This window comes from Schistocerca nitens, chromosome 3, assembly GCF_023898315.1.
Source record: "Schistocerca nitens isolate TAMUIC-IGC-003100 chromosome 3, iqSchNite1.1, whole genome shotgun sequence".
NCBI classification, from domain to species: Eukaryota; Metazoa; Arthropoda; class Insecta; order Orthoptera; family Acrididae; genus Schistocerca; species Schistocerca nitens.
In genome coordinates, this window is record NC_064616.1 from 188276413 (window position 1) to 188290420 (window position 14008).

Genomic DNA, 14008 nt, shown 5'->3' on the forward strand with positions numbered 1-14008 from the left:
AAAAATCTTCAAAATTAAAACTGATGCTAAAGTGACTACTTTAGGCATCAGTGCTGTTTCTGACAGTAACGAGTATAAGGAAGATTTTTCGGTTCCATTTTTATGCCCAATTTCTTATAGTATTCATCGTCTTTCAATTTACCAATTTACCAGATATAGACTGGGACACTCAGGTGTTTAGGACGGGTGGTAGGGACAGAGCATCGAGTGACATTATACTGAGTGCACTATCCGAAAATTACCTCGAGCAACTAAACAGAGAACCGACTCGTGGAGATAACATCTTGGACCTATTGATAACAAACAGACCCGAACTTTTCAACTCTGTAAGTGCAGAACAGGGAATCAGTGATCATAAGGCCGTTGCAGCATCCCTGAATATGGAAGTTAATAGGAATATAAAAAAAGGGAGGAAGGTTTATCTGTTTAGCAAGAGTAATAGAAGGCAGATTTCAGACTACCTAACAGATTAAAATGAAAATTTCTGTTCCGACACTGACAATGTTGAGTGTTTATGGAAAAAGTTCAAGGCAATCGTAAAATGCGTTTTAGACAGGTATGTTCCGAGTAAAACTGTGAGGGACGGGAAAAACCCACAGTGGTTCAACAACAAAGTTAGGAAACTACTGCGAAAGCAAAGAGAGCTTCACTCCAAGTTTAAATGCAGCCAAAACCTCTCAGACAAACAGAAGCTAAACGATGTCAAAGTTAGCGTAATGAGGGCTATGCGTGAAGCGTTCAGTGAATTCGAAAGTAAAATTCTATGTACTGACTTGACAGAAAATCCTAGGATGTTCTGGTCTTACATTAAATCAGTAAGTGGCTCGAAACAGCATATCCAGACACTCCGGAATGATGATGGCATTGAAACAGAGGATGACACGCGTAAAGCTGAAATACTAAACATCTTTTTCCAAAGCTGTTACACAGAGAAAGACCGCACTGCAGTTCCTTCTCTAAATCCTCGCACAAACGAAAAAATGGCTGACATCGAAATAAGTGTCCACGAAATAGAAAAGCAACCGGAATCACTCAACAGAGGAAAGTCCACTGGACCTGACGGGATACCAATTCGATTCTACACAGAGTACGCGAAAGAACTTGCCCCCCTTCTAACAGCCGTGTACCGCAAGTCTCTAGAGGAACGGAAGGTTCCAAATGATTGGAAAAGAGCACAGGTAATCCCAGTCTTCAAGAAGGGTCATCGAGCAGATGCGCAAAATAGACCTATATCTGTGACGTCGATCTGTTGTAGAATTTTACGACATGGATTCTGGAAACAGCAATTGTGTGAGACCCAACTCGCTTTATTTGTTCATGAGACCCAGAAAATATTAGATACAGGCTCCCAGGTAGATGCTATTTTCCTTGACTTCCGGAAGGCGTTCGATACAGTTCCACACTGTCGCCTGATAAACAAAGTAAGAGCCTACGGAATATCAGACCAGCTGTGTGGCTGGATTGAAGAGTTTTTAGCAAACAGAACACAGCATGTTGTTATCAATGGAGAGATGTCTACAGACATTAAGGTAACCTCTGGCGTGCCACAGGGGAGTGTTATGGGACCATTGCTTTTCACAATATATATAAATGACCTAGTAGATAGTGTCGGAAGTTTCATGCGGCTTTTCGCGGATGATGCTGTAGTATACAGAGAAGTTGCAGCATTATAAAATTGTAACGAAATGCAGGAAGATCTGCAGCGGATAGGCACTTGGTGCAGGGAGTGGCAACTGACCCTTAACATAGATAAATGTAATGTATTGCGAATACATAGAAAGAAGGATCCTTTATTGTATGATTATATGATAGCGGAACAAACGCTGGTAGCAGTTACTTCTATAAAATATCTGGGAGTAAGCGTGCGGAACGATTTGAAGTGGAATGATCACATAAAATTAATTGTTGGTAAGGCGGGTGCCAGGTTGAGATTCATCAACAAAGGAGGTGGCTTACAAAACTCTCGTTCGATCTATACTTGAGTATTGCTCATCAGTGTGGGATTCGTATCAGGTCGGGTTGACACAGGAGATAGAGAAGATCCAAAGAAAAGCGGCGCGTTTCGTCACAGGGTTATTTGGTAACCGTGATAGCGTTACGGAGATGTTTAGCAAACTCAAGTGGCAGACTCTGTAAGAGAGGCGCTCTGCATCGCGGTGTAGCTTGCTCGCCAGGTTTCGAGAGGGTGCGTTTCTGGATGAGGTATCGAATATATTGCTTCCCCCTTCTTATACCTCTCGAGGAGATCACAAATGTAAAATTAGAGAGATTCGAGCGCGCACGGAGGCTTTCAGAGAGTCGTTCTTCCCGCGGACCATATGCGACTGGAACAGAAAAGGGAGGTAATGACAGAGGCACGTAAAGTGCCCTCCACCACATACCGTTGGGTGGCTTGCGGAGTATAAATGTAGATGTAGATGTAGATCTTCTAATTAAAAAAATATGGATGTAAAGTTGCCTTTTCTACTAACAATAACTTACAAATGGACATATGTCACTGTCCACGCGTTATAGGTAGTGCAACTTGTGTCTTGTTTTCGTAGCAGCAATGTAAGCCGCTCAGTCTGATGTTACTTGCAAGGTGTATGTACCAAAGGCTGGAATGTTTTTAATTTTTGAGTTGAGCAGTCTGCTCTAAATATTGAATTCTCAGAATATAACTTTACATAAGTAACCTTTCTATGTTATGGCATTTTTCATCTTGGTTAATGTTTCTGCCAAACTTAATTTAGTGTGTATTATTTTATAGGAATTTTAAATTAGGGTGTTGAAACCTGGGTGAATATATTAAACAATTACTTGCAACCGGTTGGCTATGTTACGTCCACATTGAAACTTATATACATTTACTGACAGACAGCCACGTTCAAAACTGTCTAAATAAGAAAGGCATCAGCTTCACACATCTAGGAGAAACTTACAGACAACTTTCACTGATTTTTATCTAATGAATCAGACGATGACTGATCTACATAGGGAATGCAAATTGATGTCTGCATGAGGAAGTTATTTAATCCCAATGGACCCTCCTCCCCCCCCCCCCTCCCAGGCTCACACACACACACACACACACACACACACACACACACACACACACACACACACACACACACACACAAAATGCTTGTGAATTAAAGAAGAGGTGCAGCATCATTGTGTGGAAAGTAAGTTCACTGGACGAAAAATTAATCGCCCCTAGAAAAATATGTACAAGAATCATTTAATATTGTGTATTTTCACCCCTGTACTTGATAATCGCCTGAATTTGGTTAGGAAATAAGGCCATAAGGTAGTGTAGGGAATCACATCCAGGTTAAGGCACTCACTGAGGATTTGATCGCACAGTTCCACCAAATTGCGGGGATGCTGATGTCAGCGTTTCACCCACTGTTCCAACATGTCACGAATAATTTCTGGGGGATTCAAGTTAGGTGATTTTGCAAGCCAATTCAGATGTAATTGGGTAGGGGAGTGTTCAAGAAACCAGTCACATATTCTTCCAGCCCGATGAACTTTACTGTTGACGTCTTTATGTGCCTGTGTGAGCAACATCTCTTGCTAGGTGACTGACTCCAAATGTTCAAAAATGGTTCAGATGGCTCTAAGCTCTATGGGACTTAACATTTGAGGTCATAAGTCCCCTAGACGTAGAACTACTTAAACCTAACTAACCTAAAGACATCACACATATCCATGCCTGAGGCAGGATTCAAACCTGCAACCATAGCAGCAGTGCGGTTCCAGACTGAAGTGCCTAGAACCGTTCGGCGACAGCAGCTGGCTCCAAATGTTCATTGCATGCAGTTCCCATCATAATATTCTCTCACTAACAGGGGGTAATGGACCTTCATTCACTGCCTGCAGCAATTGATGTCAGGTTTGGAAGTGATTTTGATTCACAAGCTGTGAAACATGTCTCCGTTTTCTCTCATTCAGGATCTTTTTTGGAAAACAATTCTGACATCATGTTTTGTGGCTTCATGTATTACACCACTGCTTGTAGACACGTTGAACTGTCCACTGCGAAACACAAACAAATCCAGCAACTTCACACACTGTTTGGCCGTGGACATGATTGCTACTGCCTTATGCTCATGTAGAGACAGTGTATGTGTGGTTGAGCCCCTTTCTGTACCATCTGTAAAGGCTTAACGATTTGTCTGTGCATGAGCACTGGTGTGATCCTATGATTGGCCCATATTTTTACCATCCTACCCAACTAGCAACAAGAAGTTACCTTCCAGATGATAATACTTGTGGCATACTTGACATTTGATTAGCTACAAATGCCTTTTATGCCAGATAGTGGGTATCTCGGGGAATTTGGCCCATATTATCTGAGTAATAGGCTTGGAGAACTTTGGGTTGCCAAGCTGAGGAATGATCAGTGCTGCCAGTCCTGTATAACCAAAAATTGCAGGAGTGCTTCAGCTGCTACTGTCTGATGTGAAAACGGAATACTGTGTGTCGCAGGAAAGGAGGATTTTGTCTTAACTGTATTGTTGGTAAGTCTGATACAAATCTACAAAAACGGAAAACAAAACTGTCAACATCAAAGCTCACTGTGTGTGATGAGGTGGACAGCTGTTGTGTGACAATCATTAACGAGTAACCTCTGCTACACATGCCCAATGCCAGTTGAATTAGGCTTGTACAGATACACTTTTATTTCTCTAGCTGCTCATGTTACCCAAACAAAATCCATTAATTTAATTCTCCCAATCCCTTAGCACATACAGAAGACATTGAAGAAACACACACACACACACACACACACACACACACACACACACACGTGTGCCTCTACATGGTGCCATCTGGACACACAATGTGAAGATGGGGTAGGGTGTGGTTGTATGGAGTGTGGCTGGTAGAGGGGGGGGGGGGGGGAGTGGTGGGAGGCAGGAATAGGGGTGGGAGGAGAGTAGCTAGTAGCTTGGAGGGAGGTAGCCGGTTTGCCGGCTAGGAATGCGGGAGGAAAACATGGCAGGTGCACAGGCTAGGGATGTGATGCATGGATGTCATAGCAAATGGGGAGCGTTGCACGATGAAGGTGACAAGGTGACACAAATTGTGAGGGTTTGACAGGATGGAGGAAGGGGAAACTGTTGTTGGAGGGAGTGGGGACAGTGTGTTAATGGAAATTGAAGCAAGGAGGATTACTGGAGTGAAGGATGTGTTGGAAGGATAACTTCTGTCTGTGTAGTTCAAAGAAGCTGGTGGTGGAGAGAAGGATCCAGATGGCACAGGTTGTGATGCAGCCATTGAAGTCTACCATGTTATGCTCAACAGCACGTTGTGCCTCCGTGTGGTGGGGTCCTATAAACCTGTGGCAGGACTGGAGCAGGAAGTGCTGTTTGGCAGGACTGGGGCAGGAAGTGCTGTTGAATGGATTTGGTAGGTCTTGTGCCTGTGTTTTCCACAGGAATATGATCCCTGTGGCAAGAACTTGGGAGAGAGAGTGGCATAGAGATTGACTAGTATGTTGTGTAGGTTGGGTGGGCAACGGATCACCACTTTAGGAGAGGTGGGAGGGATCTTGGATAGGATGTCCCTCATTTCAGAACATGACGATAGATAATCGAAGCCCTGACAAAAAAATATGGTTCAGTTGTTCCAGTCCAGGGTGACAGTGGGTGATGAGGGGGCACACGTCTGTGGCTGATTCAGGGGTGGGGGGGTGGGAGTTGGGTGGGAGTGTTAAGGTTAGGGTTAGGGCTAGGGTTGGGGTTGTATGTCCAGGAAAGTGGCAATTTGTGTTGAGAAGTGGCATGTGAAGCATATGGGGGAGTAGGTGTTAAGGTTGTGGAGGAATGAGGATAGGATCTCCTGGCCCTGAGTCCAGATCATGAAGATATCAGTAAACTTGAAGCAGACAAGGTGTTTGGGAGGCTAGGAAGGTTTCCTCTAGATGGTCCATTAGAAGGTAGGCACAGAAGGTTGCTATGTGGGTGCCCATGGCTGAGCTGCAGACTTGTTTATATGCCTTTGCCTTAAAGGAGAAGTAGTTGTGTATCAGGATATAGTTGGTACGGTGTATGAGGAATGAGGCCTGAGTCTAAAGGAAGTTGGGAGAGATAGTGTTAGATAGCAGCAAGGCCATGGACATGAAGTGTGTTGCTGTGTAGGGTGTTGGGGTCTACAGTGGGATCCTGGAGGTAAAATGGGTGGGGATGGTTGAGAATCAGTAAATGAAGTGGTTTGTGTATTTAATGTGAGAGGCTAGGTTTTGGGTGATTGGTTGGAGGTGCTGGTCAACAAGAGTGGAAATTCTCTCAGCAGGAGCACGATAACCACCTATGGGGTGTCGAGGATCGTTGGGGTTTATGTATTTTGGAGAGTATGTGTGTGGGGTGTCCTTTGGGTGAGGAGGGAGGTGGAATCATGGGAGAGGTTCTGGTATGGACCTAAGGATTTCGGTAGGGATTGGAGGTTATGTTGGAGTTCTGAAGTGGGATCAATACGGCAGAGATTGTAGATGAGGAGTTAGACAGTTGGCGGAAGCATACTCTCAGGTAGCCATTGCAATTCATCACAGCAGTGGTGGAGCTGTTGTCTGCCAGGAGGATGATTGGGTCTGGATCTGTTTTGAGGTTATGTAAGGCTGTCCTTTCCTATGACAACATGTTAGTATTCTTAGGATTGGACCTGGGGAAGGATGGTGAGGCCAAGTTGGAGGTAATTAGGAGTTTGGGAAGGTGACCAGGGGATTGTTAGGTGTGGGAGGGGGCTGACAGTTAAATGGTAGTATGAACTGAGAGAGGCAAGGTTAAGTGTTGGGACAGTGGGTCTTTGGTTGGAGGGATTTGTTGTAAACAAGTGTTCCCACTGCAGGGATCGGGAGAAGAAGAGTAGGTCTTTGGGAAGCCCAGCATGGTTAAACTCAGGTATGGGGCTCAAGATGAGGCATTTAGATAGGACTGAAACTTCTATGGGGACATCCATCTCTCTGAGGGCTCCATCCACACCTCTGTCCATATTAAACCCAGTAACCACCAACAGTATCTGTCTGCATTTTGACAGCTGTTATCTTTCCCACACCAAGATATCTCTCCCATGCAGCCTGGCCACTCGTGGATGGTGTATTGATGAGAACTCTCTTGCCCAGTATGCTGAAGGTCTCACATTGGTGCTACTTCCTAAAACCAGTCTGCAAACAGATTTCCTATGCCATATCCTCGCACACACCTAATCCTCCCATCATCCCCAAGAATCAACCACAAAGGAGTAACCCCCTAGTCGCACAATATTGCCCTGGACTGGGACAACTGAACCATATCTTCCTTCTGGGCTTTGATTACATATCGTCCTGAAATGAGAGACAGCCTGTACAAGATCCTTCCCATCCCTCTGTGGAGTTTTATAGCCCACCCAACCTACATTCCTATGCCACTCCCACTCCCATCCCCTTGCCACAGGGATCATATTTCTGTGAAAGACCCAGGTGCAACACCTGCCCAATTCGCCCACCAAATACTTCTTACTCCAGTCTATCACAGACTTATCCTAGACCATCAGAGTCAAGGCCACCTGTGGAAGCAGCCTTGGCATAAACCAACTCTGCTCCAATCATTGCACATATTTTTATTTCGGTGTGACAACCATCCAGCTGTCCATCAGAATGAATGGCCACCGACAAACTGCAGCCAAATACAGTGTTGAACACCTGCTGGCACAATGTGCAGCTGTGCACAACATGATCTATTTCGTTGGCTGCTTCACAACCTGGACCATCTCTATCCTTCCCTCCACCAGCAGCTTCTTTGAACTACACACATGAGAATTATTCTTGCAACACATCCTTCATTCCAGTAACCCTCCTTGCCTCAATTTTCATTAACCCACTGGCCTTACACCTTTCACCCAACAGTTTCCGCTTCCTACATCCTATCACCCCCTCTCAATTCATAACTCTACATCCCCTTCATCTTGCAATGCTCCCCATCAGCTCCAACACCTGTGCATCACATGTCTAGTCAGTGCACCTACCATCCCTTCACCCCTCTTTCCTAGCCAGCAAACCAGCTTCCTCTCTCCCTCTACCCACCCCACCCCACCCCACCCCACCCCACCCAAATTTCGAATGTTCCGAAATTTTTTGAACAGACCTCACAAATTCATGAAATCTAAACTTCTAAAATTAAAAATATTTAGCACAGTTTTCTAAGCAATAAGCTTACTTAATTTTAGCATTGCTTCAAACTCTGAAGTCTTTTCAGTAGTAGGTTCTGGTAGCCCATCTCATTTGATTTGTTTTGTTTTGTTCCCATAAATAATTCCTGGTGACTACTGGAACATGTCCATAAAGAAGACCAAAATTCTTTTCTCCCCATATCCTAATTAAAACAAACTTCATCTGGCAATTTTCTGTAGGTGTTCCACAGTATCTCATGTATCATTTGAGATGGATGCTGGACGGTTTCTTCAAAGTGCGTGTGTCTAATTTCCTTTACTATCCTCATCTAGTTGAGTAACAGGCTTCAAGACTAGCCATTACACCCTAACCTACATTCCTTCCTTCTCCCTTTGCTCCAATTAAAATGCTGTTACCATTGTTAGGAGAGATGAACCTCTCCCTCTCCCTCTCCCTCTCCCTCTCCCTCTCCCTCTCCCTCTCCCTCTCCCTAATTCTTTTTTATAGTTGATGTTTTCTGAGCATGACATTTTTGCTGTCAGTATTACTCTCACAAACTGCCTATCTATTTAACATTAAAATTCTATTTTGGTATCGCAGACTGCTTTGCTATACTTGTTGCAGTGAAATTGTGTAATATGTTACATTTTTGTATTACAGGGTTATTTCTAACAAGGCTATAGTGACAGCATTAGAATGGGATGTTCCTGGTGATAAGTTGCTGGTATGTATTTATTGCTGTTGTGTAATATCAAAATTGGTGATTGAAAATTACCTTATCCTCATAAACAGCTTAAGGCGTGATGTGTTCGTTAATACTACACAACAGTGTACCTAATTTATTTATGTTGTTGGATTAAATGAAAACAAAATATTGCATCAGATCATTGTGCACAAAACTTCAAATTCAGAAGTGAAAATTATTTTTTGAGAAATAATATTAACTGAAATAGACTTCATTTTAATTCTTGTCTCATGTTGTATAATTTTTATGATCTATGCTGGAAGAAACTACTGATAAACATGTATGAAAATTACTTCCTCATTAAAACATGGTTCCAATGCTCCTTATTGTTCAGAGAGCTGATGAGTATGGTGGCTATGGTAACTCGTATGGCACAAACTATGTAGTTGTTCTAAACGTATGAGGGTCTGATTTATTGTGGGACTTTGGCATTTTCATTTCTTTTGACAATTAAATGCCATTTAAATTTAATTCTCGGTTAATTTCATCTTGGTGGATGTTAGTTTTAGTGATATTTTGATATTGTTAGTATTTTTACTCATGCCAGAAGCACAGATGAGAATTCATATTTAATTTTTAATGCCTTTTGCACTGTGGTAAGTAATGATGGCTCAAGGTTTAAGTGTAATTAGCAGTGCAACAATTTTTATAAATGAAATAAATGACCACAAGAAGAAACTGGCACTACTTGATATAAATTAATAATGAACATTGCAGGATTAAACTATGGAAAGACACAGCAAAGTGAGATATAGTTAGTAACACTGCTTTGCTTTAAAGTACTCAATAAAATAGTGTTCGCTCAGTAGCAGGTCATGTAGAAGCCATTTTGGATTGTTTCTGTGAGTTCACTTTGAGTGCATGTGAAAGTGCACTGTGTACACTTCTACATGCTGGAGGTTTGTTCCTCTCCACAGTTATAAAGAGCTGAACTAGCAGAGACTCTCTATCTTCATAGATATTACTTTAGGATCTGTCAGTACCTGCACACAGCTTGTTCAGTGGCTTCTGTTTAGGCCACAATTGTTTTTCCCAGATGATAAGGATTCTCATGATAATTGTGTCCCCATTTTTGGAGTCTCCTCACGTTTACTTCACAGCCCAGATATGAACTTCAGTTCTCATGTGATTGTTCCTATACAGTTGCTCAGGTACCAAATGAACTCTCAGTGAGATTCTCAACCTCATACATTGAGGGCATCTGCTCTTGCCTTATGTTAACCCACAGAGGAGAATATTAGCTCTGTCTAGTGTAAGTCTACATATGCAAGCCAGCTGGAAGTTGTCCTGAACGAGAGAGCAATGCTTATTCGTGGGTTGGTTAAAATCATCTCTCTCTTTTTTTTTTTTTTCCTTTTTCCTCCTCCTCCAGTGTCTGGAACACTGACATGAAAATACTGCATGAAAATTATGGCCGAAGATCCTATCACAAAATTTTTGTCTACTAGCTTCCTTAAGTAAGCAGAGTACCTGAAGTTCTATTCCTCTTCTGTGCTTTAGTTGGGTCCTGATCATGAAACTCTTTTGGCTTGGGTGATGATTTGAAAGTCATTACAGTTACTGGTCTCTGTGTGTGTCAGTTTTAGTTACCTGCTCTTGGAACAGAGTGGGTTTTGAAGACAAATCATTATTAACTATTTTAAAGTTCAATGTGAGCTCTTCTTACCTTGCTGTACTCCAGAAGTAGCACTGTAGGTGTAATGTTCTCTCTCCATTATTATTATTATTAAAAATATAATTAGGTTACAGATAATAGTAGAGACAACTTGTGTTCATTTTGTGTCAATCACGATGTAATGTTAATGAAGGAAGAGAGACAATATCTACTAAAATAACTGGAGGTTTAGTACAGCTTACATTCTCTGTATTTTAATTCTTTTGTAGTGCTTTAGTGTTCAGAACTGTTGCCAAGCGAACTTAATTACAAGCCAGCTTGTGTCTACTCACTAACAATTTTCAAAAGAATGGAATAACTCATTATGACCTTTTTCATGGGAATCGGGTAATACCAAAGAAAACTTGAGCATATTTGGATTATTAACACTGTTGTTCCCACAGGCAATTTGGTTGCTATTATACTGAGCAAAATGTTCAGGGGGCAATAGAAAAAAAAATACCCAAGTGAGGAATACTGTTGTATCAGAATGTCTGATCCTCGTATGTTCCGTCATCCTCCCCTGCCCTCTTGTCATTTTATCTTATACTGTAATAGAACACTTAAACAATTTATTGCCCAAATGCTATAATGGATTATGGATGGGCCTGATTTTTTGCAAGTACCCAAGATATTGTTTTGTATTGTTTTTTTTAACAGCCAAACATGTTTCACCACAGATGTGAAACCCTCAGTGAGTTTTTCTTTTATTTTCCTGAGATACACACATACAGATTATGTTTAGATTAGGAAATACATTACATCAGATTATATTGTTATTTAAGTTATATATGCACTTTACCTTATATTTTATTGTACACTGAAGCACTAAAGAAACTGGTATATACATGCATATTCAAATACAAAGATACATAAACAGGCAGAATATGACGCTGCAGTCGGAAATGCCTATATAAGACAGCAAGTGTCTGGTGCCAGGCAGAATACAGCAGTGCGGTCGGAAATGCCTATATAAGACAGCTAGTGTCTGGTGCAGTTGTTAGATTGGTTACTGCTACTACAGTGGCAGGTTTTCAAGTTTTAAATGAGTTTGACTGTGGTGTTATAGTCGGCGCATGAGCAATGGGACACAGCACCTCTGAGGTAGTGTATGACCATTTCGCAAGTGTACTGTGAATATCAGGAATCTGGTAAAACATCATATCTCCAACATCGCTGCAGCCAGAAAAAGATCCTGCGAGAATGGGACCAACGACGACTGAAGAGAATTGTTCAAAATGATAGAAGTGCAACCCTCCGCAAATTGCCGCAGATTTCAGTGCTGTGCCATCAGCAAGTGTCAGTGTGCGAACCATTCAATGACACATCATCGATATGGGCTTTTGGAGCTGAAGTCCCACTCTTGTACCCTTGATGACTGCAGGACAAAGCTTTATGCCTCATCTGAGCCTGTCATCATCGACATTGGTCTGTTGATGACTGGAAACTTGTTGCCTGGTCTGACATTTCAAATTGTATCGAGCGGATGGATGTGTATGGATATGGAGACAACCTCATGAATCCATGGACCCTGCATGTCAGCAGCAGACTGTTCAAGCTGGTGGAGGCTCTGTAGTGGTGTGCAGCGTGTGCAGTTGGAGTGATATTGTACCCCTGATTTGTCTGGATACGACTCTGTCAAGTGACACTTATATAAGCATCCTGTCTGATCACCTGCATCCATTTATGTCCATTGTGCATTCTGATGGACTTAGGCAATTCCAGCAGGACAATGTGGCACCCCACGTGTCCAGAATTGCCACAGAGTGGCTGCGGGAACACTCTTTTGAGTTTAAACACTTCCACTTGCCACCGGACTCCCCATACATGAACATTATTGAGCATATCTGGGATGCCTTGCAACGTGCTGTTCAGAAGGAATCTACACCCCCTCGTACTCTTACTCTTATGGATATATGGACATCCATGCAGGATTCACAGTGTCAGTTCCCTCCAGCACCACTTTAGACATTAGTCAGGTCCCTACCACGTTGTGTTGTGGCAATTGTGCTTGCTTGCAGAGGCCCTACACAGTATTAGGCAGGTGTACCAGTTTCTTTTGCTCTTCAGTGTATATGCGCTTTACCTTTTATTTTACATTGTATTTGTCCTGTGGCTGCTAACCAAAATCAGCCACAGGTCTACATTATTAAATCATGTCATCTGCAAAAAAGAAAAAGAATTGTATGTTCAACTAAAACTGGTGGCATATACCCGTTTCTGGTCTTACCGTTGTAGTATTTGACTTATCCTGAGCTATTACAAGTTTTTTATTGTGTGCCAAACATCTTGTTGTGTAGTTTAACTGGACATGTGGACATCAGTATAAGGTTTGTGAACCTTAGGTATGACAAACTATTCCATGCAGTTTGTAATTCATGGATTATGTTTCATATTTTCACAGTGTTTACCCACTTTTTCTCCTGCTCATTTGTGAATACTGCTTCTTACTATGTTGTTGTGGCTTGGAAACACATTTCTCTGCACAAGTTTACGTTTCTGATGCACTTTGACATGATGTAATAATTTTGACCTGTGGTTGATTTTGTTTGGCAGCCATAGGACATATGCAATGTAAAATAAAAAGTAAAGTGCATATATAATTGAAATAACAAAAGAATCTGATGTGGCTTATTTCCTAACCTAAACATAATCTGTATGTATATCTCAGAAAAATAAAAGAAAAATATTTGCAAGGGATGCTATGGTGAAACATGTTTTGGTGTTAAAATTAAAAGAAGATTTTGTGTACTTCCAAAAAGGTGGATCCATCCTTAATTCATTATAAAAAACTTGAGAAACAAGACCAGAAACTAAACAGACAATTGAACACAAACCTTCACAATAGAAACAACAGACACTGGCGCACACAACATTTTGAAAGAGTTGTTAACTTAACTGAAATAAAGTTCTCAACATAGGAAGAAGAACTACTACAAAATGGACCCAAACACAATCTAAACACACGTCGCACAAAGAACAATACAAAACATCACTATAGAAAGTTAATGCACAATAAACAATTAGAAAGGAAAGATACAGGAAATTTCTATTCAGGGCTAACTGGAGAACTAATAGCAGAAGAAAGCAGACAGATAATCAGAAAGAACAAAAATTCCACCAGTGATCACAAGATAACCACAGAAGAGAAAGCAGCCAAAGATGTACACAATAAACTGAAGTCACAAAATGCAGTGGTACAAGAACAGACCAGGGAAGAACCTTGGTTATCACATGTGAAAAGGACTATACTGAGAAAACACTGTATTTCATAACAGCAAACCAAACAAGAAAACTAAAAAGTGACTCCACCAAAAGATTCCAAAGAGAGACACAAAAACTACAAAAAATATCAAATCTACACTCTGACAATGCCAAATAAAAAGAACAGCACAGAAGAACCCCGGGGCAACCACACTGAGAACTTTGCCAGATTCACAAACCTGATAATATGATGAGAACAGAAGCATAGAAA

General features: G+C 41.7%; 1 protein-coding gene across 1 annotated transcript in view; it reads left to right on the forward strand.

The window, feature by feature from the left end:
- LOC126248134 (mediator of RNA polymerase II transcription subunit 16) overlaps positions 1-14008 on the forward strand; it is a 343327-nt gene that overhangs the window by 45725 nt on the left and 283594 nt on the right. The window contains exon 3 of the mRNA XM_049948825.1: positions 8795-8858. Within this exon, the coding sequence (XP_049804782.1) occupies positions 8795-8858 (64 nt within the window). The remainder of the gene's footprint in view (positions 1-8794; positions 8859-14008) is intronic.